This window comes from Labrus bergylta, chromosome 17, assembly GCF_963930695.1.
Source record: "Labrus bergylta chromosome 17, fLabBer1.1, whole genome shotgun sequence".
NCBI lineage: Eukaryota > Metazoa > Chordata > Actinopteri > Labriformes > Labridae > Labrus > Labrus bergylta.
This window is the reverse complement of record NC_089211.1, coordinates 18529063-18554535: the sequence shown is the minus strand read 5'-3', so window position 1 is coordinate 18554535 and position 25473 is coordinate 18529063. Positions and strand designations below refer to the sequence as shown.

General features: G+C 39.6%; 2 protein-coding genes across 3 annotated transcripts in view; both read left to right on the top strand.

Annotated features, from left to right (window-relative positions):
* csgalnact1a (chondroitin sulfate N-acetylgalactosaminyltransferase 1a) overlaps positions 1–12051 on the top strand; it is a 35959-nt gene extending 23908 nt beyond the window's left edge. Inside the window, exons 5-8 of the mRNA XM_065965386.1 lie at positions 5902–6080; positions 6424–6518; positions 6773–6854; positions 8632–12051. Of these exons, the coding sequence (XP_065821458.1) occupies positions 5902–6080; positions 6424–6518; positions 6773–6854; positions 8632–8927 (652 nt within the window). The 3' untranslated portion in view covers positions 8928–12051. The remainder of the gene's footprint in view (positions 1–5901; positions 6081–6423; positions 6519–6772; positions 6855–8631) is intronic.
* Positions 12052–13694: 1643 nt separating this feature from the next.
* Positions 13695–25473, top strand: part of plpp1a (phospholipid phosphatase 1a) — a 14875-nt gene continuing 3096 nt past the window's right edge. The window contains exons 1-4 of one of the 2 annotated variants that reach the window (XM_020651518.3): positions 13695–14284; positions 19044–19195; positions 20852–21132; positions 24318–24375. In XM_020651518.3, the coding sequence (XP_020507174.2) occupies positions 14227–14284; positions 19044–19195; positions 20852–21132; positions 24318–24375 (549 nt within the window). In that variant the 5' untranslated portion in view covers positions 13695–14226. Of the gene's footprint in view, positions 14285–17331; positions 17487–19043; positions 19196–20851; positions 21133–24317; positions 24376–25473 lie in introns of both variants that reach the window. The other variant, XM_020651517.3, reaches the window with a different exon arrangement.

Sequence of the window (25473 nt, the reverse complement as noted above, 5' to 3'; positions counted from 1 at the left end):
ACAGTCCGATTCTACGCTGCCCTTCCTACAAATTAAATTCACCTCAAGAAAGTGGTTTGATTCGTCTCTGCCCCCAAACCACCTCAAGCTATTTGCCCTTTTTTTCCTGCCACTAACTCTTACACTCCCTGCTTTTAGTAAGACGATGTCCCTGCTTGAATTTGTACCAATCTAAACAACTTGAGGCAATTTTCCAATAAGTCTTACGAGATCTGAATTAACCCAAATCTCCTCTAGCATTCTAACCCCCATCAATGTCTTTACAAGAACTAAATGAGGGTTTAAAGGTTGGCTATTCATTGCAGGTGCTAATTTTTAAGGTGCCAAACTGCCCCCCCCCCCTTCCCCCCGCAACTAAAGCAATGAAAAAAGAATAGATAAAAAGCAATGCTCCAGAAAATCCGAGCCTCCGTTTTTCAAGCTTTCTGCAGACACCAGGGATATCGTCTAAAATAGATGGGATCAGCTGCCGAAGTTTCAAGTATTACGCTTACACATCCACACTTCAAAGCCTGAACCCGGGCTCAAACCTTTGGGGGGGGGCATATACGACCTTACACACTCAGGAATAATGATTCAGAGACACGTTGGATAAAGAAGCAGAGATACAACGAAGTGAGAGGGAGGAAAAGGAATGAGTGATCTGCTTTTTAAGAGATGTCAGTCGATACGTTGGAATAAAATCAGAGTTTCAGACGCAGAGGAGGGACAATGGCTGTGGGGGAAAACAGAGATAGGAAGTTAGAGTAAAAGGTGCAAAGATAAGATGAGAGAAAAAGGAGAAAAGGCAGGTTTTCCGGGGATGGAAGAAGAGCATGAACGAGGATATCAAAGGGAGTGATACGTGGAAAGAGGAGGGTTGGAAATTTAGACAGATTAAGAAACAAAGGTTGAGATCACTCTGTCACTCCTTCAGCTACAGCGTTTACCTCATCTTTCTCTTGCACCATCTTACCGACCAATAAGCCCTTAATGTTGTTGAGGCATTTCTGTTAGTTCACAGAAGGGGCAACAACACTCTGAAGAGACTCTGGAAGCGCTAAAGAAATGGTAGGATAATGTTCACCAGAAAGAAGAGGAGATTTGAAAGCTGTCCATTATTCATCTTAAAGAGTGTCTTTGCACAAATTACTCACCGCTGATAACTTGTGTAGCTGTCTCGCCTGAGGGCTGAGCCTCAGAGTGATCACAATTCTACATTTTTTATAGCGTGCACTTACCTCCCCATTACATGCAAAGACTGCTGATTCCCCGGCTCACTGTAAAGCACAACCCTTTTTCTACTTACAGAATACAGCAGGCGGCCTGCTCTGTAAACAGCAGACAAGATGAAAGACAGACAGGCAGGAAAATTGAGTTGCTTAAAATCGATAGCAGGTATTAAAAGGATCCAGGGTGGAAGAGAGCTTACAATTGGTTTTGCTGTGTTAAAAAAAACCAAAAAAACAATGAGAGATGTTGAGGAAGTGAGAGCAGATTTTCTTCTTTGTTTCAAATGTATTGATGAGGTAATCGGACTTATGGTAAAGGCCCATTAATGTGGCATTAAGTTTGTCCCGTTTGTTTTATATGGGGCATGAGGAATAGCTCTGCAAGGCATTGTGGGATTCCATGCTAGGAATGAATGACCAGCAATGCTAAAAACATTCATTTATTTGCAAAGGGTACATTTAAAAAAAAATGTAAATGAGGGGAAAGTTTTTCTTAGAACTGAGTAGTAATTATCAGAAAAACTACAGAGATGTGTTGGTGGACAACGGCTAATAAAAAATTGGCGGAGAAACTGACGTTTTATTTATTACTCAAACTTTGCAAACAGTAATGCTACTTTTGAAGAAGCTGAAACATATACTTATGTTTTTAAAAGAATACGGTCTTTGGGCTGAACCTGTTATGAATAGAAAAGTGTTCTTCTCTTCTTGAGGACAGACCTGACAAAGCTTTCATTTTTTCACTTTTTGCAAATCTGAATCATGATGTTGTTATTTCAGCAAACCTCGGATCTGTTAATTGCAAGTAAATCGCTTAAGTGAGCCAGAGTGAAGCCGCGGTTTAACTTGTAGTCTACTGTTGAACTGAGGCTCTACAGATCTGATAATATCATTCTAAAGACCATTAATATCTGTTCACAATATGTCTCCAACGCAATCCATCAAAAGATTGTTTGGGTATTTCTGTCTGGACAGAAAAAAAAGACTTAATCTACCATCTGTGTTGCCATGTCGCTCGCCTGGCTAAAAATCGGTATCTAAAACATGTTTAGGCTGAAAAGAAAATAACATATAGGAACTTAGAGGTGAGAATTTTCATATCTAGTAAGCACCATATCTGCAGTCGGTCCTCGAGCTATATCCACATGCAGGCAAATAAATACAACGGTTACACTGAGGCACTGATCCACAAAGAAAGAAAACAGACCGAGAGAGAGGAAATCTGGTCTCGGCTCCCTGTCCTCAGCAGAACTAACAGGATCAGGCCTGCTGCTGAGACACAACATGACAGCTATTTACAGGATTCTCACTGTGACACACTTTCAACAATCTAGTCTGTACTAGGTACCAGCCATCCCACCCACAGCAAACAAATTGACTATTTTAAGCTATAATAGGGACGCTGATGCCTGTGGGGGAGACGGGAGGAAAACAACCAAGTATAAAAAGTAATTTAGAAAACAAGGCTACTGCAGGGTTCAAATGGAATTTCCACTAGATACACAATAATACCACATGTTCATATTTCTGGGCATTTAAGAGCCAAAGGAAATAAGTAAGTGAACAGATAAACATCTCAGAATTATTTGGAGAGCTGATTCCCTCAGGCATGCACACACTGCACTCACTTACCAAAATGAATAATAGCTCTCTGAGACAATTACATTTCCCCTAAATAATGTTGGTAATCAGGAAAACATCACCACCATAGAACCACTTGTGAATTATTAATCACCTTACACCTCTCAAGATATAAATATGCACAGCAGGATTACATAATCATTGCAGGAGATTTGCAAACTGTAAACTTAATATGAAGCTATTACCAGGAGATGATTAGCTTAGCCACTCAAGCTCACTTATTACACATCGAAAAATGGTAAACTACTTTTTTTATATGCAGGTCTGTTCATTGCCTTACTGCGTTGTGAAAGCCAACGTGTAGAGAACCAGTCGGAAGCTTGACATACACACAAACACAGCGCTGTGTCCTCCACTAACTCTGCCAGTCCTGTCTCACCCTTGTAACACCTCTGTAACTACCTTTTTATGAATTAAAGATTTTTTAACAGACAGACCACAACATGTTATAGGTAATGGTTCAATCAAGACATTGTTTTAAATACTGGGGTCCCACAGGGCTGTGTCTTATCACCCATTCTCTTCTCCATATACACAAATGAAATAACCTGTGATGGCAACAGACTGACACTCCTTAAATATGCTGATGACATGGCATTGGTAGCCTGTCTGGCAGGTGAGTGCTCCCTGTCCACGTACAGGAAGCATGTAAACATGTAAACACCCTGGCCCTCTTGTTTAAGAACAGCTAAACATCACTGAGACCAAGGAGCCATTTTGAGAGGGGGGGCGCAGGACATCTGACAACCCACACCCTCTCTGTTTTAACGTGCTAATGAGACATAGCAGTTGAAATTTAAGTAAAACAATGATAACAGTAGCCCTGTTGTGTTATATCATACATTGTTATAACAGCTGTAGAAGTTTCATGTTGGAGGAGAGACTTCTGTTCTGTCGTTTTCCCTGATTTTTAGGCTTTCTGCCAACCTAAGCTAGCCTGGCTTTAGCTTTATAATCTGCGTACCGATATGGCATATGTGTGGCATGACAGATATTCATCCACTTCAAAGAAAGCAGTAAGTGCCAAATGATTCCCTCATAGTAAAGGCATGCAATCAAAGTCGTCACTTTTTGTATTTGAAGGAAATCATCAATACAGTAAATCTGTCTCTCATTGAGGTTTTTGGTTTCTGTTCATTCAGACAAAGAGCTTCCCGCCCCATTAAAGTTGAGACTGAATCAACATGTGAGTGTTGCTGCTATTGCATTAACATTGTTTGGGACAAACAGAGCTATTGTGCTCTGGGTCTGCCATCTGTAGACAGTTTAGAGCCAGCGGGTGGGTCAGCCTCTCGTGGGACTCTCTGTAGACTGAAACAGATCGACTCTGTTTGGAGTTATAAACTGTAGACAGACATGGAGCCTGCTCTCTGTTTGCAGAAGAAAGGAGTGACAGCACATACACACATGTTGTCTGCTGCATTGTATTTGTTCCATTTTTTACCTGGAAGTAGTTATCAGTCGTACAAACAGCTATTCATTCTAATAACCCTTGTAGAGGGTTTATGTTTATAATGCCCATGGGACATTTGGTGTTTTTATATAAGAGGCGGAAATATTTCAGGTTACATTGTTTTTATATAAACACAAAAATGAATTCTCTAAAATAGAAATTCACTGACATCCACACTCGCACACACCAGTGATGTATAACGCATGATTCAAGCTGCCTCGAGCACAAACAAAAACACCACGTTTCCTCTGGTCATCCTGGTTTCCTCCTCTGTCTACCTGCTCTGTCTCTACTGTTTCCCATGTGTTAAGTCATCCAGAGCCACATGGATGAAGTGGGAGTCTAGATCCTGTTTGTTCAGCCTCATACAGAAAAACAGTGTTCCCTCAGCACCTTTTTAACTGAGTGACATGAAAGTGTGCATGTGTGTCTGTGCATGCATGAGTAAAGGATTAGTCATTAACAGCGTGATTTGTTATGGCTAAGAAAAAAAAGCCACGGCTGTGTACATCTGGATCCAGCTGTTTGCCCTGACTCTCACCACATCCTCACAAAACTTCATGGAGATTTCTGATTCCAGTAAAACCTTGCTCATGATCCTTACAAGAAACCAAGAGAAATTAGTAAGGAAATGAAAGTTTAGCTGATGTGACCCAGGAGGATTTGTGAGGTCATTGTGTTGTAGACGTTAGATGGGAAATATTAAGGGCACAAAACTGAGGATAAACAGAGAGAGACAGATTAACCCGCAAGGGAAGCCTGAGGCAACAAAAAAAAAAGCACACTTGTTAGCCTCTATTGACCCTCGTCCTTTACTTACCCATTAAATACATCACATTTGGCAGCTCTGTGAGTCCTAGAAACCAGCCAGCTCTCTGAGAAAAATCTGCTTCAATGTGTGCTTTGTTGTTATGTTGTGTTAGTTTGTGGTTATTGCTTTGCTGCATTTGGGGGCAATATCAAGTGTAATAATGGAGATATTTAAATTGAATCTGTGCATTTAGGATTTCACTTTACATCATACTCTACTTCAGTATATCCCAGACTTAAGAGTATCCCAGCCACGTATGATATATTCACCACAATATGATTGCTTCAGAGTATATTCTAGGCTCTGTGCTAGTTTCCCCTTCACGTCGTTGTTAATGCAGCCTCATGAGTGGTCTCTATGATGCAGCTGCCAGGGTATCAGAATGCAGATCATGATGACCTATTTGCTGCAGATTGGACACAAACGGATTTCTCAGCTGAGGTGCATCATGGGCTCCCAGACCCAAGACCTGCAAGATAACCTGTTTAATATTCAATTATTTCAATTAAGCTGTTGGCTATTAATATTACATGCAAGCAAATTGAACATAGGCCAGCAAATTTAAAGGCACAAAGCAGAGAACATCAGCGTTTTTAGATACGACAATGAGCAAAGAAATAAACTCATTAAAGAAGTGAATACATCCTTAATGTTATATATAATACATCAAATAAAACTTCTCCATATTTATAACACTTGCACAACAAAACTCGGAAAAACCAGATATGAATAGTTAGAGTAACTGGTTGTCGGTCTAACTTCTGTATTTCTCTGTGTCTCTGCAGGGAAGTGAATTTTAAGAACTTCACTCTACTTCAGCTGGACGAGGAGTTTTCTCGGGGACGGGGCCTAGACGTCGGGGCCCGAGCCTGGAAGGGAGGCAACGTTCTGCTTTTCTTCTGCGATGTGGACATTTACTTCACCGCTGACTTCCTCAACACCTGCAGACTCAACACACAGCCCGGTGAGACACACAACACAAGCCCCTGAAATATAGACAAGATTAACATTGAAGTCATCTCAAATGAGAACAACAGTCTGTGGAGATATCTTGACTCATGATCAGGATTAGTAACACTCTAATTTTGACTTGTATACATGCATTTTTAGATTTACTAAATATTATAAGGAATTTTCAACACTCTATTCACGTAAAACCATATGATAGGTTTATTTTTACGACTTTACTTAGAGATAGAACAGAGTCAGAAATTGGAGAGAGAAAGAGAGAGCGAGCCATGCAACTGCACTCAACCCCAATTAAATAAACCTCCTGTCTGACAGTGCTGTCTCTCTCTCCCTCTCAGGTAAAAAGGTCTTCTACCCAGTTTTATTCAGCCAGTACAACCCCACTCTGATTTACGGAAATCCTGAACACGTCCCACCTGTGGAGCAACAGCTGGTAAGGAACACCAATCTAATGTCTATCCCCTTCCTTTTCTCTCCTTCAAACACGCTACAAGCCCAAAAATGGAAACGTCACTCTACATGCTGTGCTGCAAAATATTTTCCTTCTCCAGCTGCTCAATGTACAAACCTATAGAATAAGCCTACTCTTGTTGAACCCCCGCCCCCCCTCCTCTAACCCCCCCTCTGAGTATTGAGCTGATATATTTCTATTCATAAGCTCTTTAAGATTTGTTCTCTTCTCTGCAGGTGATCAAGAAAGACACAGGCTTCTGGAGGGATTTTGGATTCGGCATGACCTGCCAGTACAGGTCTGACTTCATCAACATAGGTAAATAAATATCACAACATTCACAACAGGACATGCACTGCAGCCGACAACCAAATCTCAGACGTACAGGCATGTAAAGCAGTGGCTCTTTGGGGTTTGTTATCCGTGCCGAGTTGTTCCATAACACGGGTAAAATGGGATTCCTGGATGGCTACCAAAACATCCGCTCTGCTATGCTAATGGAGCTGTAGCGTAATGGATATGAAACAGAAATATTACATTACTTTTCTTAACCGGAAGGAGATCTCATTTTGTTACTCTGCGTGGAGCCGCTCTGAGCAGCAGCAGCAGCAGCATATATTAGCATATCTCATAGCCCCGTGTCCTCTACATCTGTATATTAAGGGAGGAATATCGGCTCTCGAGGCAGATTTACATCAATTTAGTTTCCCTCCAAAGTGAAATCAATGAGAGGCTAGTGGGAAATTTCAAGTGGTTTATTGCATCACTCGCACACACACACACACACACACACACACACACACCCGCTCTCACTTAACAGCTGAAATTTGAAACAAGGAAGGAGAAGTCGAGAGATCTGTTCTAATCAAATACTTTGACGTTTTGTAGAAGCCTGTAAACTTTCTTTCCTAGTGTTAAATATGCAAGTATATAAATTTACATATTTAGTGAAGACATTTTTCAGTGTGTATACATAATATTGCAGACATTATAAATGAGAGGAGTAATACTAATGGTAGCAACTTGTCGATCAATACGTAGCCACCTCTGGACTCATATCTCACATGATCATCTGTTTAACCTTTAAAGTGGGCACAATTTAAGCATGAAACTCATGTTGTGTTGAGGAAGACTTGAAACAAAATATTGAGACTAAAGACGCATTCGAAAAGAAAATTAAGATAATTTTATCATAGACTTACAAACACTTTCTCCACGCTGGCCAGTGGAGAGAATGCACTTCTGGCCTTAACCATAAGCAGAGTCATGCCACATGAAAAAAAATCACAGGCACACAGGCTGGTGATGGTGTCATGTCTAGAAAACCCTTGTAGGTCTGGAGCAACTGTAATTAAATTTGGTAGACTTTCTACTTGTTTAGTTTCTTTAATCAGTGTTTAAACAACAGATGATACTATTAAGAGACAATTTCTGGTTTAATTTGCTTTAAACACACTGTTTATTGTGGATTATAGAGACATGTAGTTTTTATTAATCTTTGTAGAGAGTGATATCATATTCTCAACAAACTTTTCACAAAAAGTGAATGATCACGATTCCAAGTATTCAGCATTCACTGAGCAATATGTTCTCTTCCACACAAACAACTAAACAATTGATCAGTCGGGTTCAGAGTGCCGTCTTATCTCTGTTGAGCCCTGCAGCACGAGTTATAATGCGAGTCAGAGACAGACAGAGAAATATCAAAAAAAAAAGCTGAAGAGACGCGTGCGAGCCAGAAGAAGACATGAGTACTCCAGACATCTAAAGATACGGGTATAAGACAAGTCTGGTCAAGATCTCCTCGTCAAGCATCAGTTCAAAGTTTCCTCACTGCCTCTTAATTGAAACAACAAACCTGGGAGTGTGGAGAGAAAACTGATTATGATCACACGGCGCAGACTCTAATCAGAATTCATAATCAGCCTTCCTTTAAGGGGTCGTGAACACAAGAGATGAAATGAGTAATTGCACGGAAATGATTGCATATAAAAAGGTTTATCATCTTTGTTTAACATAAGAACACGTCCTCTGATGGAATATTAAAGCTTTATTTTATTCTGCATTACCCTCTCAACCTCTCTCTTCTCCGCAGGTGGTTTTGACATCGACATCAAAGGCTGGGGGGGTGAAGACGTCCACCTTTACAGGAAGTACCTCCACAGCAACCTCCTGGTGGTCAGAGCTCCGTCGCGAGGCTTGTTCCACCTGTGGCATGAGAAACAATGTGCCGATGAGCTCCCGCCAGACCAGTATCGCATGTGCATGCAGTCCAAGGCCATGAACGAGGCGTCGCACGGCCAGCTGGGGATGCTGTTCTTCAGGCAGGAGATCGAGGCTCATCTCCGCAAACAGAAAATACAGCAAAACTCAAACTCCAAGAAAACATGAAGACCTAAAGATGGTTGAATCGCTTTGAACAGCACGACTGCAATCTGTGCGAATAGTGAACAGGAATTGAACTTTGATCTTATGGGACATTTTCGAGATTGCACATAGTTGCTCTCTTGCCAAAAGTTTGATGAGAAAACCAACAACAGTCTGATCTCTGTACAGTAAACATGGAGCTAGAGCCAGCTGGTGTTAGCTTAGCTTAGCATGAAGACTGGAAACAGAGGGGGAAACTTCTTGGCTGCTCTGTCAGTAAGATTAAAAACGTGCTCTCCTGAGGCACCTTTTAAAGCTTGCTAGTTAACATTTATTTATCTAGTTTTAATCCCTTAAAAAAACTTAATTATGTTTTTAAGGATGACTTTGTGCTGTTTTATTTCTTGGCCAACTAAGCTAAGATTTTTTTTTTTTTTTTTTACTGTTTCCAGTGTTTATGGTGAACTCAGTGAACCAAGTGTAAAAAGGAGGCATGGGACTTAGAGATATGCTAATATATGCCGCTGCTGGAAGACTATATGGAGGAAAACAGCTAGCTTAACTTCACCCTGCATAAATAAGAATAATCCTCCTGCCAGCTGGAGTTCTTGCTCTACATTGCCGTATTTATAACAGCAAAACAAACAAGATATGATGTTTTTATTACTGAGCTGGAAAGGCACCGTTAGGGCGGCTGTGGCTTAGTGGTAGAATCAGATGTGTCCCAACCAAGAAAGTCAGTGGTTTGATCCCCAGCGCCTGAAGCGACACTGAACTCCGTATTGCTCCTGCTACTGTGTCAGCGGCTTGTGAATGTGTGTGAATGGGATTATTTAATACTGATGGCCACTTTACATAGCAGCCTCTGCCATCAGTGTGTGGATGGGTAAGTGTGACCTGCGGTGTTAAAACTGCTCTGAGTAGCCAAAAGACTAGAATTAGTGCTACACAAGCTCAAGTCCATTTACCATTATAGATCATTTTTTATGTTTGTGCACAGTCAGACCTGCTCTTTACCTTTTGTTTCTAGACTCTGTGCTAAGCTAAGCTAACCTTCTCTATGCTTTATCTTATAATAAAGGATATAAGGCTGGTATCACTCTTCTCATCCAACTCAAAGTAAGAAAGTAGTGAAGAACGGTAGGTCTTTTTCCCAACAATTCAATCTATTCCTTCAATGAAAAAAATGTGAAGCTTTTTTTTTTTTTTTTTTACTTTTCAAGGACATACAACATTTTCTACTTAGTTTGCAAACTCAACTGCTTGATGAATTGCCCTGAAAGTGGACTTTCAGATAGACATTTATCAACAAATCTCCTCCCTGAAAAAACCTTCAACAACTTGGGAACACATTCCCTTCTTCAAGGATCATTCGAAAGAAAACCCAGACATTTTTGTTTTAGAGTCTGTCTGAACCGTGTGCCTTCTGTGAATAAACAAAAAAAAAACCCAAACACTGTCCTCCTCACGGTGGCCCGTGGAAATTGAACCAACCTACAAGCTTTTACATGTAAGGAAATAGGACCACCTAGTGGACTGAATCTGACAATGAAGGACTCTTTGAAAGCCTGAAATGGTCTTGTAAAATATTTTTTAAATAAATGATTATCAGTCATCCTCATTAATTTATTAATCTTTATAATTGTTTTGCTAATGCCATCATTTATAAGCACAATCATTTCTGATGAAGTTATCGCTTGATATTGTGTGTGGGCCTTTCACATCTAAAAAGTACTTTCTGTGCCCCACAAAGGCAGTAACTACAGAAGCAGTAACATTGAGACAAAAGAGTTGAACATTTTCAGGCTGCATGGCTTAATATGCAACATGCATAAAGGTTGAAATACTTTAATTTATGTATTTTATTGCTTGCTAAATAACCCCCCTCCCCCAAAAAAAATAGAATGCAATATAGAGTATACAAGAAAAACAACATTCTGCTTATGCATCCATTTAAACTACTTTGTTTGGAATAAAAACACTTAAGTTGTTTTATATCTTAACAGTTCAAATGTAATGGAGTGCCAATCACATGTTTATTAAATCAAATATTTGGTTTAAAGAGAGTTTAAAGGCACCAAAGTAGGCTGCGTTAAGCGACAGATCAAGATTGATTTTTACACTTCCTTTTTGTCATGAACTGATTTAGCTGCTGCATTATTCACGCTGACATAAAAACTCAGTCGATCGATAAAGTTAATTTACAGCTCAGGGGGATAATTTACATTCAGCCACGTCTCCCAGGCTAGCTTTCACTTGATGTGCTGTAGTGCTCTGCTGCAGTGTAGCTGTCTGATTAGCACCATGGCTGTGGCAGAGAGTGCAGGAACTACAATAGCCACAAAGAAGAAGAAGTGTATGCTATGTGTTCCTCTTTTAGTTTAGCTATTTCTGGTTTCATTTTTTAATTTTAAAAAGCTGCTTTACAGGCAGAAAATATTTCTATGGCTTTATATTTCAGAGGTTTGTTGAAGCCTACAGGTTAGATCTCAACTCTGTCTCAATGTTACCATAAAACTGTGTGTTACCTTTGTTGGTAAGTTACATGTTCTTTTATCTCTTAAAGGCTTTTAAAGTATGAGACATGTATTAACGAACTGCATACAACTAAAGATAATTTAATTTTAAGATGTTTCATTTTGAAAATTGACCCATTATTGTTTTGTCTCATAACTAACAGAAGTATAACAGTAAACAGTAAACTCAACAGTATAACAAGATAGTATTACTGTAACTGACGATGACTTAACTTAAGTCAGAGTACCACTTTTAATCTTCATATTTTATTTCTGTCATCAAATGTGACTTGTGTGTCTTGTTAGAAATATACACACACACAGTAAACAGTGGAGATGATTGTATTACTGTGCAGTCACAGTATCTGGAGATGTTTTAAGTTTAGAAATAATTATTTATTTTATTCTAATAAATGATCTGGCTCCAACACTTGTTCAGTCCTTGGAGACAAAACAAGCTGTATTTTTGAGGGGGTGACCAAAGATGTGAAGATGTAAGGCACTTTTTGACTCTTGTTTTTGTTTTCCATTTCAACGTATCTTGTAATAAAACTTGTAATTATTTTCTTTATGGTAACGTTATTTTTTCACTTCATGTAAATAAGTTCAATAAAATACATTCGTGCATTCTGTATGTTTTCTTAGTCTGTCTTTAATAAGTATAATCCAGATATAAGGTGGAAAGTATGAAAGAGATATTCCAGACATTACATTGATGTTCAATAATTATGTATGTAACAATGCACAATTTGACCATTTAGCTGGATGTTTTCATTTGGCATTAGTTTTAACTAAGATCAAGGGGTTCATTTTATTGTCTCTTACAAAGCCTAGCTCACTAAGTGTTGACCTTTTTCTGCTCATTGAATTCAACAGAGTTTGTTGAGTGGCTCATTAATTAATTTCAGCAGGTTTTTATAACAAAATGTATATTTTCTTCCCATTCTCCATTAGTCCTTACCTGTCAATCAAGACAAACGCTACCTGACCATGATGTAAATTGACTATGAGAGAATAACATTAAACACTGTGGGCCTCCATACAGAAGTCTTGTCTGCCAAAACTTTAAAAACAAGTATATCTTAATTTACTCAATATCTCAATAAGAATTTGTAATTTCTTTCTTTTTTTTTTTGCACATTTTTTGTCATAAATAACATTAATCAGGTGTTAATACAATTGTTTTCATTTTTCTTTATTTGCTAGTATCCGTTCACATTTACAAAAATGGCCCTGAGATCTGTTGAAAACACATTTTTTAATGTGGATGTGCAATATTGACAGGTTGTGGATGCACTGAAGAAATTTGGATTTGAGTTTTCTCATCGTTTCCATTTAGTGCCACTCACTCCATTCCCCACAACAAGTTTAGCGTTTTATTGTTGTAACTTCACCTCCAAAGCACCAGGAGGCGACAAATTACTGATAACAAATACATGGTCACTGTCACTGTAGCCATTCTTGAATGAATATAAATACATACTGTTTTAAGTTTATCTTGACTAAGATAATTAACCAGAGGTAGATAATTGTAAAAGCATAATTAAATTACTTAAGAAATACGGCAAATTATGATTTATCTCTATTTTCTCCCTACTCTGTGTGTTTCAATTAAGCCTAATTAATATAATAAGAAACAATATAATTAGGACAAACACTGTAAAGAAGTTAAAACCACTAACAAGCGCTGTCCAACAAAATATCTTCAATTCAATATGCTTTGTTGGAAAAACTTTTATAGCCAATGTTTACCAATCACAAACTTATAATTACAATAAAAAAGAAGATAGACAAGGCTTGGCCTAATACATCAAACCCGGAAAAAGCTTAATTATGGGACACTTGATTTGGCTCAACAACAAAAAAAACGTGTTGGTTTTTTAAATGTCTATCGAAAACATTTAGTTTTACAAAGTTACGGGGTTAAGAAAAACATTTTAAATTATTGACTAAATATTAAGGTTGAAACAGCCTCAAAAAGCTACTTCAAAGTTAATCAAGACTCAGTAAAAGAAAAAAAAAATACTTAAACTTATTTGTAGGGGTTAAAAATAGACCGTTTAAAAAAAAAATCTTTTAATATGAGTTTCTGCAGCGTTTTTGTTTAAGGTTTGACTGACATACATTAAGAAAGTGTTTGTTTAGACGTAGGCGACCATCCTTTCGGGCTTTTTAGTGCGAATCACTTTTCAGAGCGACGCACTGAGCACTTACAATAAACCTATATTTCCGATTCTTCAGTTGGCACCTGAAGGCAGCACCACCAGGCCCACACACACAGCCCTGAGAGGTCGGCAGTTTTTTCCGGGTCCGTCAAAAAAATCGCTCCTGCGCCACACGTCGGGCTCGGGACGAGCTGTCAAATTGAGAAGGTCGTGCTGTCTGCGAAGAGTAAACATTTGTTTTAAGTTATGAGCATTAAGAAAGAAGCACAATGACAGACAAGTGGAGCTACCGACTCTGCTGCAGCCCACCGCCCGCCTGCAACAACACCAACGAGACCTCGCATTGTATCTTCCCATGATATCTTCTTTCCGGGGGCCACTGGGCGGTCTTGCATGTTCCTTACGAGGGCGTCGACGTTTTAGTGGGTTTGTGCATGTTTTTTTTTTTTTTTTGTTGCTGTTGCAGGTCTGATCGCACTCTATCGGACAAAACCGCAACAACAACAACAACAACAATAACAGCAAGAGCAGCTGCAGCGACGTCCCAAGGAGGAGCATCCCCCCCTGGTGTTTATTACAGGAGCGGGAGGACACGGTGTCACAAGAGCCTGGGACTCGACACGGAGACGGACGAGAGCAAACATGTTCGAGGCTAGAGGAATCCCCTTTGTGCTGCTAGACTTAGTCTGCCTGGTTCTAGGTATGTATTTGATTACCGTCTTTTTCCACTGACTGCTGTGAGCTGTTTGTTAGTGCTATTTGTATTGTGTATAAGCCGATTGGTGACTTGATATAATCCTGCTGTTCGGATATTTAACAGCTTGCCATAACGTGACGGGAGTGGTGAATGTTCACTGTCTTTAACACACTTTGATTTAAATCAAACAATGTATCAAGTCTCATTTAGGATATCTGTTTTAAGTTTTGCTTGTAGTTATTTCCTTCTTTATTACAGCTGAAGATGATGTCTCTGTTTCCATTGTTGATTATTAGGCTACTACAGCTTTTCTTAAGTCATCCAGTTGGTGCAATATTATATAATAATGCACAGCATGCCTTATAACAGTGATTGTTTCTACTGAATTTAATCATATTCACCCATTATACCGTCATTACATAGTTGGAAAAAGTCCTACATAACATGACTGTTTTTTCATTCAATTTTAGTTTAACATCTTATTTAAACCTGGCATGAGCTTTATAAAACAACTGAAACGTTTTTCATGAGAGACTGGTTTTATCCTTAAAGCTTTATAACCTCGTTTTGACCCTAGAAGGTCTAAAATCATTACAAAAGAGGAAATTGTGTCATGTCAGGTCTGAATCTGATGTAACACCAAAGTGTTGGTTCATTTGTATTTGCGTTAGTTCATTTTTTTCTTGACGTCTTTATATTTGAATATTTGTTTTTCCGTTGCAGTGCTCTCTGTAAGGTTTCCGTTTTGCAGAGGCAAAGACAAAGACTGTGACTTTGGGGCTTTTGAAATCCGATTATGAACGATCGATGCTTCAATGATGACTCACTGCATTTTGCTCTCTTTTCAAAGTCTACACACATTTCCTTGTTCCATTAGATTACCACATGTTGATGTTAAGGATGGCCTCAACACATGTTTTTAACATATAGTTATACACTGCCAGGAGTAATAATGTGTTGTATAACTTGTAAAGTGCCCTACAGGAGTCCACTGTAAGAGGCAGCATGACTACAGGTCAGATGGCTGATGCAAAGCAAACTTGATTATTGTTGCTAATGAAACAGACTATTAGATTATAACCAGGCATCCTGTCTGAGGTTATTTTAAACAGTGGTGCACGGCTGCATATGACCCGAAGTGCACATACATGAAATTAGGTTCAGTTTGATAATTGCGAGAAATTACAGGGTCATTATAAAGTGCAGAAAGAACGCCTATTCATCCCGGCGTCTTTAGTTTGATATAAGTAGAGGCTTCTAGTGTTGAGAAAAGATGGAATGCAAATGGAAAAGAACATACATGAATGTATGTAAATGTCCACATTCTTCTGTCGGTGTGTTCTGTGTTTCTTAGGGACACAGTTATAGAGATAATAGTAGATAGAAGTTAAAGTGTAACAAGGCTGCTTGCTGAGGTTGTAAAGTGACTTAGGGCGTCCTGCCTGTTGGCCTGTGTGCGTTTGTGTCCAGACTTTCTGGCATTTCCAGCTGTTGATGTCAGTCAACGCAGGATGGTACAGCTGATGGTGGCAACAGCTGCAGATATGGCACACAGAACATGATCACTAGACAGAATCAAAAAGTCCATCTCAAAGAAACTGTGTGTGAAGGCTCAAGGCAGAGCTTCGTGTGATGTCATAGCTTTTAAAATGTGCATTACAGCTCAATAACACACCCTATCTTTCTGCTTCAATGGAAGAGGGCTAAAACAACAAGGAAGCAACAGCGGCACTACATTCAGACTTTGAACTGTCAAAAAGCATTAACATGATCTCTAATCTATATGGCATTGTATCTGTAGGGAGCGCCTACGTCCACAGCACCTCTCACCTCTCACACCAATGTGACTGTGAGTCAGGGCTGGAGGCAACTAAGCCTCGGATATCCTCCCGCTGAAAAATGGCTAAAAATAACATGAATGTTTCCTCTTTCTTGATGTTATGTGTAATGTTGGGCTTGGTAATGCACATTCTCTGAAGCTCATGTCTAAGGATATGGCTGGCTTTCATTTATATTTTTCTTACAGTAAGTGGATAAAAAGAACAAAATTTACTGTGTTCCATTGGCTTCCAAGTGTTGAAGAATTAAACTGGAAACCTCACTCCCCTCACTCCCCCCATTTCACCAACAGCCAGACTTAAAAAAATAAAAGGTGGGAGAAAAACAATGGGCTTTCAGCTTCAGTCTTTTTAAAACACAATGGGTGATCTAAAACCCTGCTGTGCCTGACCAATCAGAGCCATTCAGCACTGCAGGGGCTGCATGACCTTTAGGGCGCACTCACACTAGCAAAGTTGTCCCGTATCGTGCTTAAGCCTGATTGTCCCCCCCTCCCCATTCCCCTGCTGGCCTGCACTCACACTGCTCCAGGACTAACCGGGCCTGAGCACGGTTACCTCTTGTACATAAAGTCGTAAAACAACACATGCATGTCTTTATGTTATTATGAAGCGTGCTTAGTCTACAAGACAGGGGGACTCGAGACAAAAAAAAAACAGGGCTGTTATTTCTCATTTTATAAGTGAACAACTGTCAGGGGGGAAAACACAATTAAATGAATTCATCCTGTAAAAACTAAAAGACTTGTCTATGAAGTTGATTTTTTTTTACTGTTGACTTCTGTAGTTGGACAAAAACCTGATTATAAAACTCACTAGAGCACAACGTGCACTACTAGAAAACAGAGCCAAGCAAAACCTTATTATGCTCCTGTTGGAGATGATATCTTGAAATGAATCTCTATAAATACAGAGAATGTTCAGCAGGAACAAATGATGGGGCCGAGTGTTTTGGATAAGTACACTGTTGCTTTTGGTCTTTTTATTTGGGGAAAATGGAAATCGTAAGTTTGAAAAGTATAAAATAAAGCCAGACTTCTCCTTAAACATCCAGGCAGGTTGGGGTCTTTTTTTCTGTCACAGAGATTAGATTTGGCACATTTCTACCCACAGGTTTTCATTTTATTCTAACTGAAAGATGACAGATTTCAAGACCTTAGCACTTTCTTTTGAATCTTTTGACCCTTTTCCTCCTGATCTCTCCGTCCACAGGAGGTCTGCCTCTTGCGGCCTTTAACCTGGGTAAGATCCGCCCTTATCAGAGGGGCTTTTTCTGTAACGACGAAAGCATCAAGTACCCTTTCCACTCCAGCACAGTCACCTCCACAGTGCTCTACACTGTGGGCTTCACCCTGCCCATTAGCTGCGTAAGTAGGAATCCATCTAGGAAGCTCCGGCAACATTAACATGAGCTCTCCATGGCAAGTTTGTGACTCGTCCACAGCTGCAGGTGTAGCTAATAATAACTTGAATGCACTCCAAGGTGTGCCCTGGCCTCAGCCTTGATATACATGTTGGTCAACTGGCACACCTCAGTGGAAAGCAGCTATTATCATTATTATTAGCTACACTTGTTTTTAATTTGCAATGACGAGCCAAAAAATGTCAGGTGTAAGGAAAGAACCAGAAGAATGAAAGAGATTAATTTCCAGTTAGAGCATAATGAAGTATTCCGGTTTGGTAATACGGAAGTTATTTAAATGATTCACTAGATGTTCTATAGAAGTGGTTCTCAACTGATCGAGCCTCAGGACCCACCAGCAACTCCTTCATGAAAATTGCCACCCAAATATGTGCTCTTTTTCACTCAATCAGATTTTATATGATGAACAATTGTGCAGTTTAGTCCTGAGACGGTACAAAGCATGATAGAACTAAGAAACTGTACGAAACAATCTGATTAAAAAAAAGCTCTTAATAGACTTTTCGACACAAAGGGTCACCATCGCGACCCACTTTTGGGTCCCGACCCACCAGTTGAGAACCACTGTTCTATAGCACATCTACATGCTGCTGAAACCAGATGAGCTCAGTAGGAGGCCTTTAGTTCACCAACATCAGGTCTAACAGATCGGTATCAACAGCTCCATTAAAGGCCGAGGAAGATGTCCACTTAAAATGACGTTATAATAATATTCTCACCAGTTTAACATTTTTCCTCTGTTGTTCATTAATGCGGCACACGTGCAGGCTGCATGCTGCGTCCGTCTGTTCCTTAAAATAGCTGGAATGCTCTCTTGGATCAGAGCGATTTTTTTTGGGGGGGGGGGGGATAGAAAGAGGCCAGAAAGTGCTGCTGCTGGTGTCTGTGTTTGCTTATGTGTCCTAAGTCTTTTTTTTTGTTGCTTCGTGGTATCGCTGGATTACCTCTGTCACCTCTGTCTTTTATCTTTCATGCATCACAAACTTAGTTTAAGACAGTTGTTTCAGTTTTTATCAACTCTCTTTATCGTTTGACCGCTGCCAAAGAAAGGATAAGGGAGACTTTAGAGCTGGAGTCATTTTGAGTGACAAAGTTAAAGGTGCAAAAAGGAGACGAAAAACCTGAAAGTCACGCATGTGTGAGACCACTGTTGACAGCTTCAGCTTGCTGTGGGTTTGACTGTGAGAAATTCAACCAAAGGAACTGAAGCCACTCTAGAAACACCGTCCGTGCTGCATGTGTCACACCAGAAGTGAAAGTTGTTGTTTTTTCCCATTAACACCCACTCTTTATTCGCATTAACTGTCTTCTAACCATTAACATTTGCGCACTGTTTGTCCTGAAAGTTGGTGAAGGTCACTGCCTTCAGAGGAGGATGCATACATGGCCGCTGTCTCCTGTTTAGCACAGACAGGCGCACAGTGTTGCATCATGGGTAGACATGATCTTGTAACCTGTATTTTTGTCCTTTTTTTTTTTCTCTCACTGCTTCTCTGACCAGTTGGACTCCCCTTTATAATTCTCACTGTGCAGCACAGTCCTTACCGCCGAGGCTTTTTCTGTAATGATGATTCTATCAAGTACCCGTATAAAGAAGATACCATTTCCCATCAGTTGTTAGGAGGTGTTATGATTCCAGTCACGATACTCACTGTAAGTGCACCTGCTTTGTTTGCTGCTAATGGTTTTTTTTCTACTTCTCATATCTGACCTAACTTCACTTTAATAAGTGTTAACCATAAACCACTTCTCTCTTAATCCATGTTTGATACCTTTGTCTGTAATAATGATGTGTCTTTAACTGCTTGCTGAAGCCTTTGAGAGAAGCTAGCTCTCAGTCAGTTTGTTAACAGCATGTCGTTGAAAAATGTTTGTCAAGTTTTTTTTATACAATGCAGAAAGGTGAGTTGAGGTAGACTTTTATTTTGAAATCTGCCTGCCCTAGTTTCGTCTCCAGCTGCTGCAGAGAGATATTAGTGATACAGCAGATGTGAAACTCTCCTCATGCAGCTCAGCAGTGAGCTCCCATCAGCTGATGCTGAATGGATTTGAAATCAGTGATAGCGCTTAAAGAGGGTCTGAATATTCAGTGTAAGGATGTCCAATTCTACAACTCACTTAGCAGACGCTTTTGTCCAAAGTGACGATACTTCTATTCTTTACGATATTACGTTTTTAAAACAATTCAACATTTTCACACAGTTTAGACAGCGTGCAGGAGATTGCCTGAACTGTTTCTGGTAATTATAAACTACAAATTACCCATGAGCTGATTCATAGGACTTCTGTTTTTGTTGCCGTGGTATCGAAACAGGTATTGACGTTGTTGATTTCTACTATTATCATGTCCATGTTTAAAAAATTCTGGTAACCTGAGCCGTGTCACCCTGATCCAGTATTTATAAAACAGCGAGAACATCTTCTGAAGAACAAGTTTTTAAACTGCAGGTTGCGTTGGAGCAAAGCAGCTCTTAAAGAAACAGACACCCTTAAGAATAATTATTATCTCCCTTTGAAAGATGTCAAAGGTAACAGAGTCGTAGCAAGCACTGACTGATTCATCTATACCACAACAAACACAACAAGAGGAATGGTCGAGTCATATTTCTGACCGGTCACAATTAGTATGAACGCGGACGTGTACGCCTAAAAAGCTTTACTAGTTGAACTACTTCAAACCATTTTATAAATCTTTATTATTTTAAGTGGACATCATCCTGTGCCTATGATACTTCAAACATCATGTTCTGCTTCTGGAGGGTTTTTAGGAGAGTTCTTCAAGTCAGTCGGTTTTGGTAAATAAGTCTTTTATTTCCTTGTGAGCATTAGATTAGAAGATCAATACTACTCTCAAAAAGCCAGGAAATGTTAGCGTAGCATGAAGACAAAAAAAAAAAACAGCTAGCGTGGAACAGTCTGGCAGAAAATTCCCTCTTAACATCATATCTGAATCTAAGCAGTAAGCTCTGAAGGAAGTAAGACATTATTTGCTGTTTGTTAAGTACCAACATTGACGTGGTGCTGGTAGAGCTGTTTCCCCCATGTTTCAGTCTTTATGCTAAGCTAGGCTAACTAGCTGTTCTTAGCAGTTGTTACTGAGCACACAAAATGAGAGTGGTATTGATTTTCCCGTCTAAGTCTTTACAAGAAAGCAGATGTTGTTTTGTTCATCCCTGAAAGTCTTTGAGTGAAATTGGTGAATGAGGCTTAATGATGTTAAAAGCAGAATTTGAAGGAATATTGTGTAGAAATAGAGCGTAGTATTCTCATACAAACCTCTAACTCTCTGTCCTGTCCTCCTCCTTACAGATGGTCATTGGCGAGTGCCTTTTAGTTTATCTGAAGCGCATCAAATCCAAGTCCTCTTTCGGCAGTTATTTGTCCTCTGTTTACAAAGCCGTCGGTACCTTCCTGTTTGGGGCGGCAATGAGCCAGTCCCTGACAGACATAGCAAAGTATTCAATTGGCCGGCTCAGGCCGCACTTCCTGGACGTGTGCAAACCTGATTGGACAAAGATCAACTGTTCGTCAGGCGCTTACATCGAAGACTTCACCTGCACAGGAGACGCAACCATGGTCAACGAGGGCAGGTGGGTGTGGCTGCAGCTCAAAACGTTTTCTCTCTTAGTATTCAGACATTGATAGATGAATGAAGAGCTTCATGTAAATGGATGGAAAGGAAGTAAAAATGCAATACTTAAAAAAGATTCTCAAAAATAAAATCTTGCCTGCTCCAGATTCCAAAATATGTTGTTTTTTTGTGAGAGATAATACGTAAGTTAATATTGTTATAATTTGGACTGAGTGTGGAGTAGAAACTTTAAATATTGATCACTTTTGGACACTAGATAGAGGTTATTTTTTTATTTTTTTTACTTCTTTCTGAGGTCTTGTAGACAAAACAGATCCCAATTGATTCAAAAATACAAACAACGGATTGATCAAAGACTTAAAAGCGATAAGATGCTGCCCATGATGAATAATGATTACAGATGTTTGGCGCTAAAAGTGGCTGCACAATTTAAAATGTGTCTCTCCAGGTTCTGGTTTTATCGTTCAACACACTAACAAAGTGAGACAGACAAAGTCTTTTGAGTTCTGTGCTTCCATTTGTTTAGTGACAGCCTCACTGTGCGAGTGCAAAGGCTAAATGTGTCACAAGAGAATTTATGAATGAGTTTTTTCATTCATGATGCTGTTAAAACACAAGGCCATGCCAAGTGATGTGCAACATTTACGCTTTGGAGTAAGTGTCTGCACGAGGATCACATAGAGCTGTCTGTGTGTTTAGCAGGACGCATGTGCAACACACGACAGCAGAGCTCGAGCAATATTGCAGGAATGTAAAGCTTGTTTTGATTAAGGTCTGTGCGCGTTATCGGCTCCGAGCAGAGGGAAGTATCGTGGGAGGAGAAGGATATCCTCTTCTCACTCTGGTGTAGGAACAGCCAGCAGGGGAAAAGCAGTCGTTATAGAAGCTAGAGGCCGAAATAGTGACATCAGCTGAGCAGATTTGATCACTGCGAGGAAAAGTTTCTTTGTGGGCCATAAAGAGCTTCTTATCAACTCTATTCAGTTGATAAAATCTGAAATGGGTTGTCATTCTTTGAGGTTAGAGTCTTGCCATTTGAGTCTAAAAGCTGGGTGAGAATGTGCCCCCCCCCCCCCTCCCTCCTCTGGTGTATCTACTGATAATCTACCAGGGTGTGGTGCAGGATTTTTGATAGTTCCTGAAACCTAGTAGCTACTCTGCGTCCTGAAGCAGAACTAAGAGGCAGACCTTTATCAGCAGGCAAAAGGAGTTAGATATGTTCATTACATTTTATTCATACTGTACTTTTACACACTCCTTTTTTAATATATATAGCTCTTTTCATGAACATATAATGATATTGTTGATTTTATTCTGTTTCAGTTTCTGGACAGGAGGATTTTTGCTGTTCTCTTTCCCCCCCGTTTTTTAATAATTTATGTTTTAATATATATTTTCACAATCATAGACAGTTGACTGAACATGAAGGGGAAAATATGAAAGTAGAAATAAGATACTTTACAAATGAGCTTCCATTAAATAATTTGTCAATTCTTTTCCTAATAGAGGCTTTTAAGATTAATATCAGGACTTAGTGTTTTTCCACTGCAGCCTGAGTTGTTAGTGATCGAGCTAATACGCTCAGACGGAGAGGAAAGGGCACATGGAGGTGGCCTGAAGAGGATCGTCTTTCTGTAAGATGATTCCGCCATGACTTAGTGAACTCCCTCTGTGAGAGAGGAGGCCTGCTGTCAGAGCAGCATGTTAGCATTTAAGAATGACTGCCCTTGTGTGGCGTGTCACTCCGTAAGGCTCAAATAAAATGTCCCTCCATTTGATGTATGTAAGTAGAATGATTGAAGCCCTCACAGGGTCTGACTTTGACCACACTCAATTATTCATGTGATCCAACAGAGGATGGAGAAGTCAGCTTTGTAACTGTACTCCAGTTCATTTTGTTCAAACTGTAGGTGCTGAAATCATTAATTATACTTGAATTACTGAAACTATAATAAGAAATAGTCCCAAATGTGGACTGTATATTTGTCCAAATGGAGCTGAAAACTTCTCTGAAGCTGAGGGAGCCGTAGTTTAGTAGTACAACAGCATGCTAACGTGTTCACAGAAGCAAAGCTTACATGCTATAGATAGTTGGATGTGTGAATACCTCCCTAAAAATAAGAACCAAGTTCGACATTTAAGTGAATTGGCTAAAATTAGCAAAACATGGTAAAGGTCCCATATTATGCTTTTTCTGGTTTTATATGTTGTTTTCCAAGTGTCCTGTGCATGTTTAGGCACATCTGTGTGCAAAAATTCAAAGTCCGCGGAAACGCAGCTTCTCCTACATCCTCCTGTTAGCTGTAGCATTAGCCGCATGTAACGCTCGGTTCTAGCCCCCCTCGATAAAAATGTGTCAGTCCGACGTCATTGTCAGTGTGAGATCACTGATCTAAGCCCATTGGCTCGTTGTGGCAAGCCCAGCAGCTCATTTTGAAATTTCCGAGAAGCGTGCTGAGCAACTGACCAATAACGACAGAGCGGATCGGCAGATCAATCAGAGCAGACTTGGCCCACGTGGGGTCTAACAGTGTGGGCTCAACAGAGCGTAGCTGACGGACTCAGAGCGTAGAGGGAGCAAGGAGGAGCAGTACATGAAAACAGACACTTTTTTCTAACTTTAGCTATTGTGAACATACAAAAGTAGGAACATAGATTAAATATACGAACCCCAAAAAGAGCAGAATATGGTGCTCTTTAAATAAACACCAAAGTTATCACTTTTCATCACCCCGGGACAAAAAAACTCTTCAAGAAATGTAATCAAAAACAAGAAAAAGTTGTTTAGATATTTTAGATGGACCAACTTAAATACCAACATTGTTGTCTTGAGTCTTGAGCAATGATCTGAATGTGGATGTGGGTCAGTGCCGTCTTGAATATGTGTGGGGAGTGAGTTTCAGAGGGAGGGGTGTGTGTGTATGGTTACTGTTGTTGATGTGGGACAGACAACAGTATTCAACACAGCTCTGTTATTATAAACAGGAAGTAACCATGGCAGGGGGTGGGGACTTCTTTTGCTGTTCCATCATCAACTCCACTATAAATAAAGTTGCCACATGATTTTATAGTTTTGACATATTATTTGTAATGACGAGATGACATCTGATAAGTTTGTTTGTTTGTTTGCTGACTTTTAACTCCTGGTAAAGTGTTGAGCCATGCTTTATCTTTCTGTTACAGGCTTTCCTTCTACTCCGGACACTCGTCTTTCTCCATGTACTGCATGCTGTTTCTAGCTGTAAGTACTTTATATCAGTCAGTGTTTTATGGTACCAAGTGAAAAACTAGATCACAAAGACAACATGTTGGACATTCATTCAAGTTCTAGAAGAATTAGAAAGTTATTTAAAAGTTTATTTCATAGACATACACACACATCAACAAGCTGCAAAAAAGGAAACTAACCTTAAAAAAAGGAGAAAAAAACTACAGTTGCTGTAGCTAGCCCTATCTGGCTCTGGCTGCCTTTTTCAATAAACAGATATGAAATATGAAAATTAGGATGAGTCTTAGATACTCTGGGGAAAAAGTCCACCACTTTGAATAAAATAGTACACATTTGGATGTTAGCTTAGCATAAAGGGGGAGATAATTATCCTGGTTCTGTTTGACGGCAAACAAATACACGGAAAGAAAGCGTTTTGAAATATCAGTGATAAACATTTGGGTATCTCACTTGTTGAAGTTTGTACAAAACCCAAAGTGTGAAAAGAAAGCGTGTGGTTTAAAGAGAGTTTTGCTTTGAACATAGTCAGGTTAGATTTTTGAAGAATGTATGCTAAGCTAAGCTAAGTGAGTAATATTGACCTTCTCGTCTAACTGTAACATGAGAACTTTTGGTTATTATCCTTTGTTTGATCAGAGCCCGGCCTTGATACACTTAATAATACCAGCTGATATAAATAGACCCAGTGACAAACATCCTGGCACCAACATAAAGCTCTCGCTCTTCTTCCACATGGAGGAAAAGAAACAGCTGCAAACATTGAAACATTCGCCTAGAAACACTGCCATTAAAGAAAGCACTTAAGAAGCATGGATGTCCACAAAGCGGGAGAGCTTGTTTGTCTTTAACTTTGAGAAAGCATCGACACACCCTGTTTATATAATACAAACACTATGTTGGTTTACGACACACGATAAAGTTCAGCGGACCAAAGATGTTTGAATGATACGTCACCCTGCTGGAGAAGTGGTGTGATATTCAAGTAGAGAGAGAATAAACAGTCCTTGTTGTACTGATGACTTCTTTCAGTAAAATCGAGATCACTCTCACCAAGTGAAAGGATAAAGTAAATTGTGGAGCTCGTAACTTAAGCCATAAAAAAAGCTGATG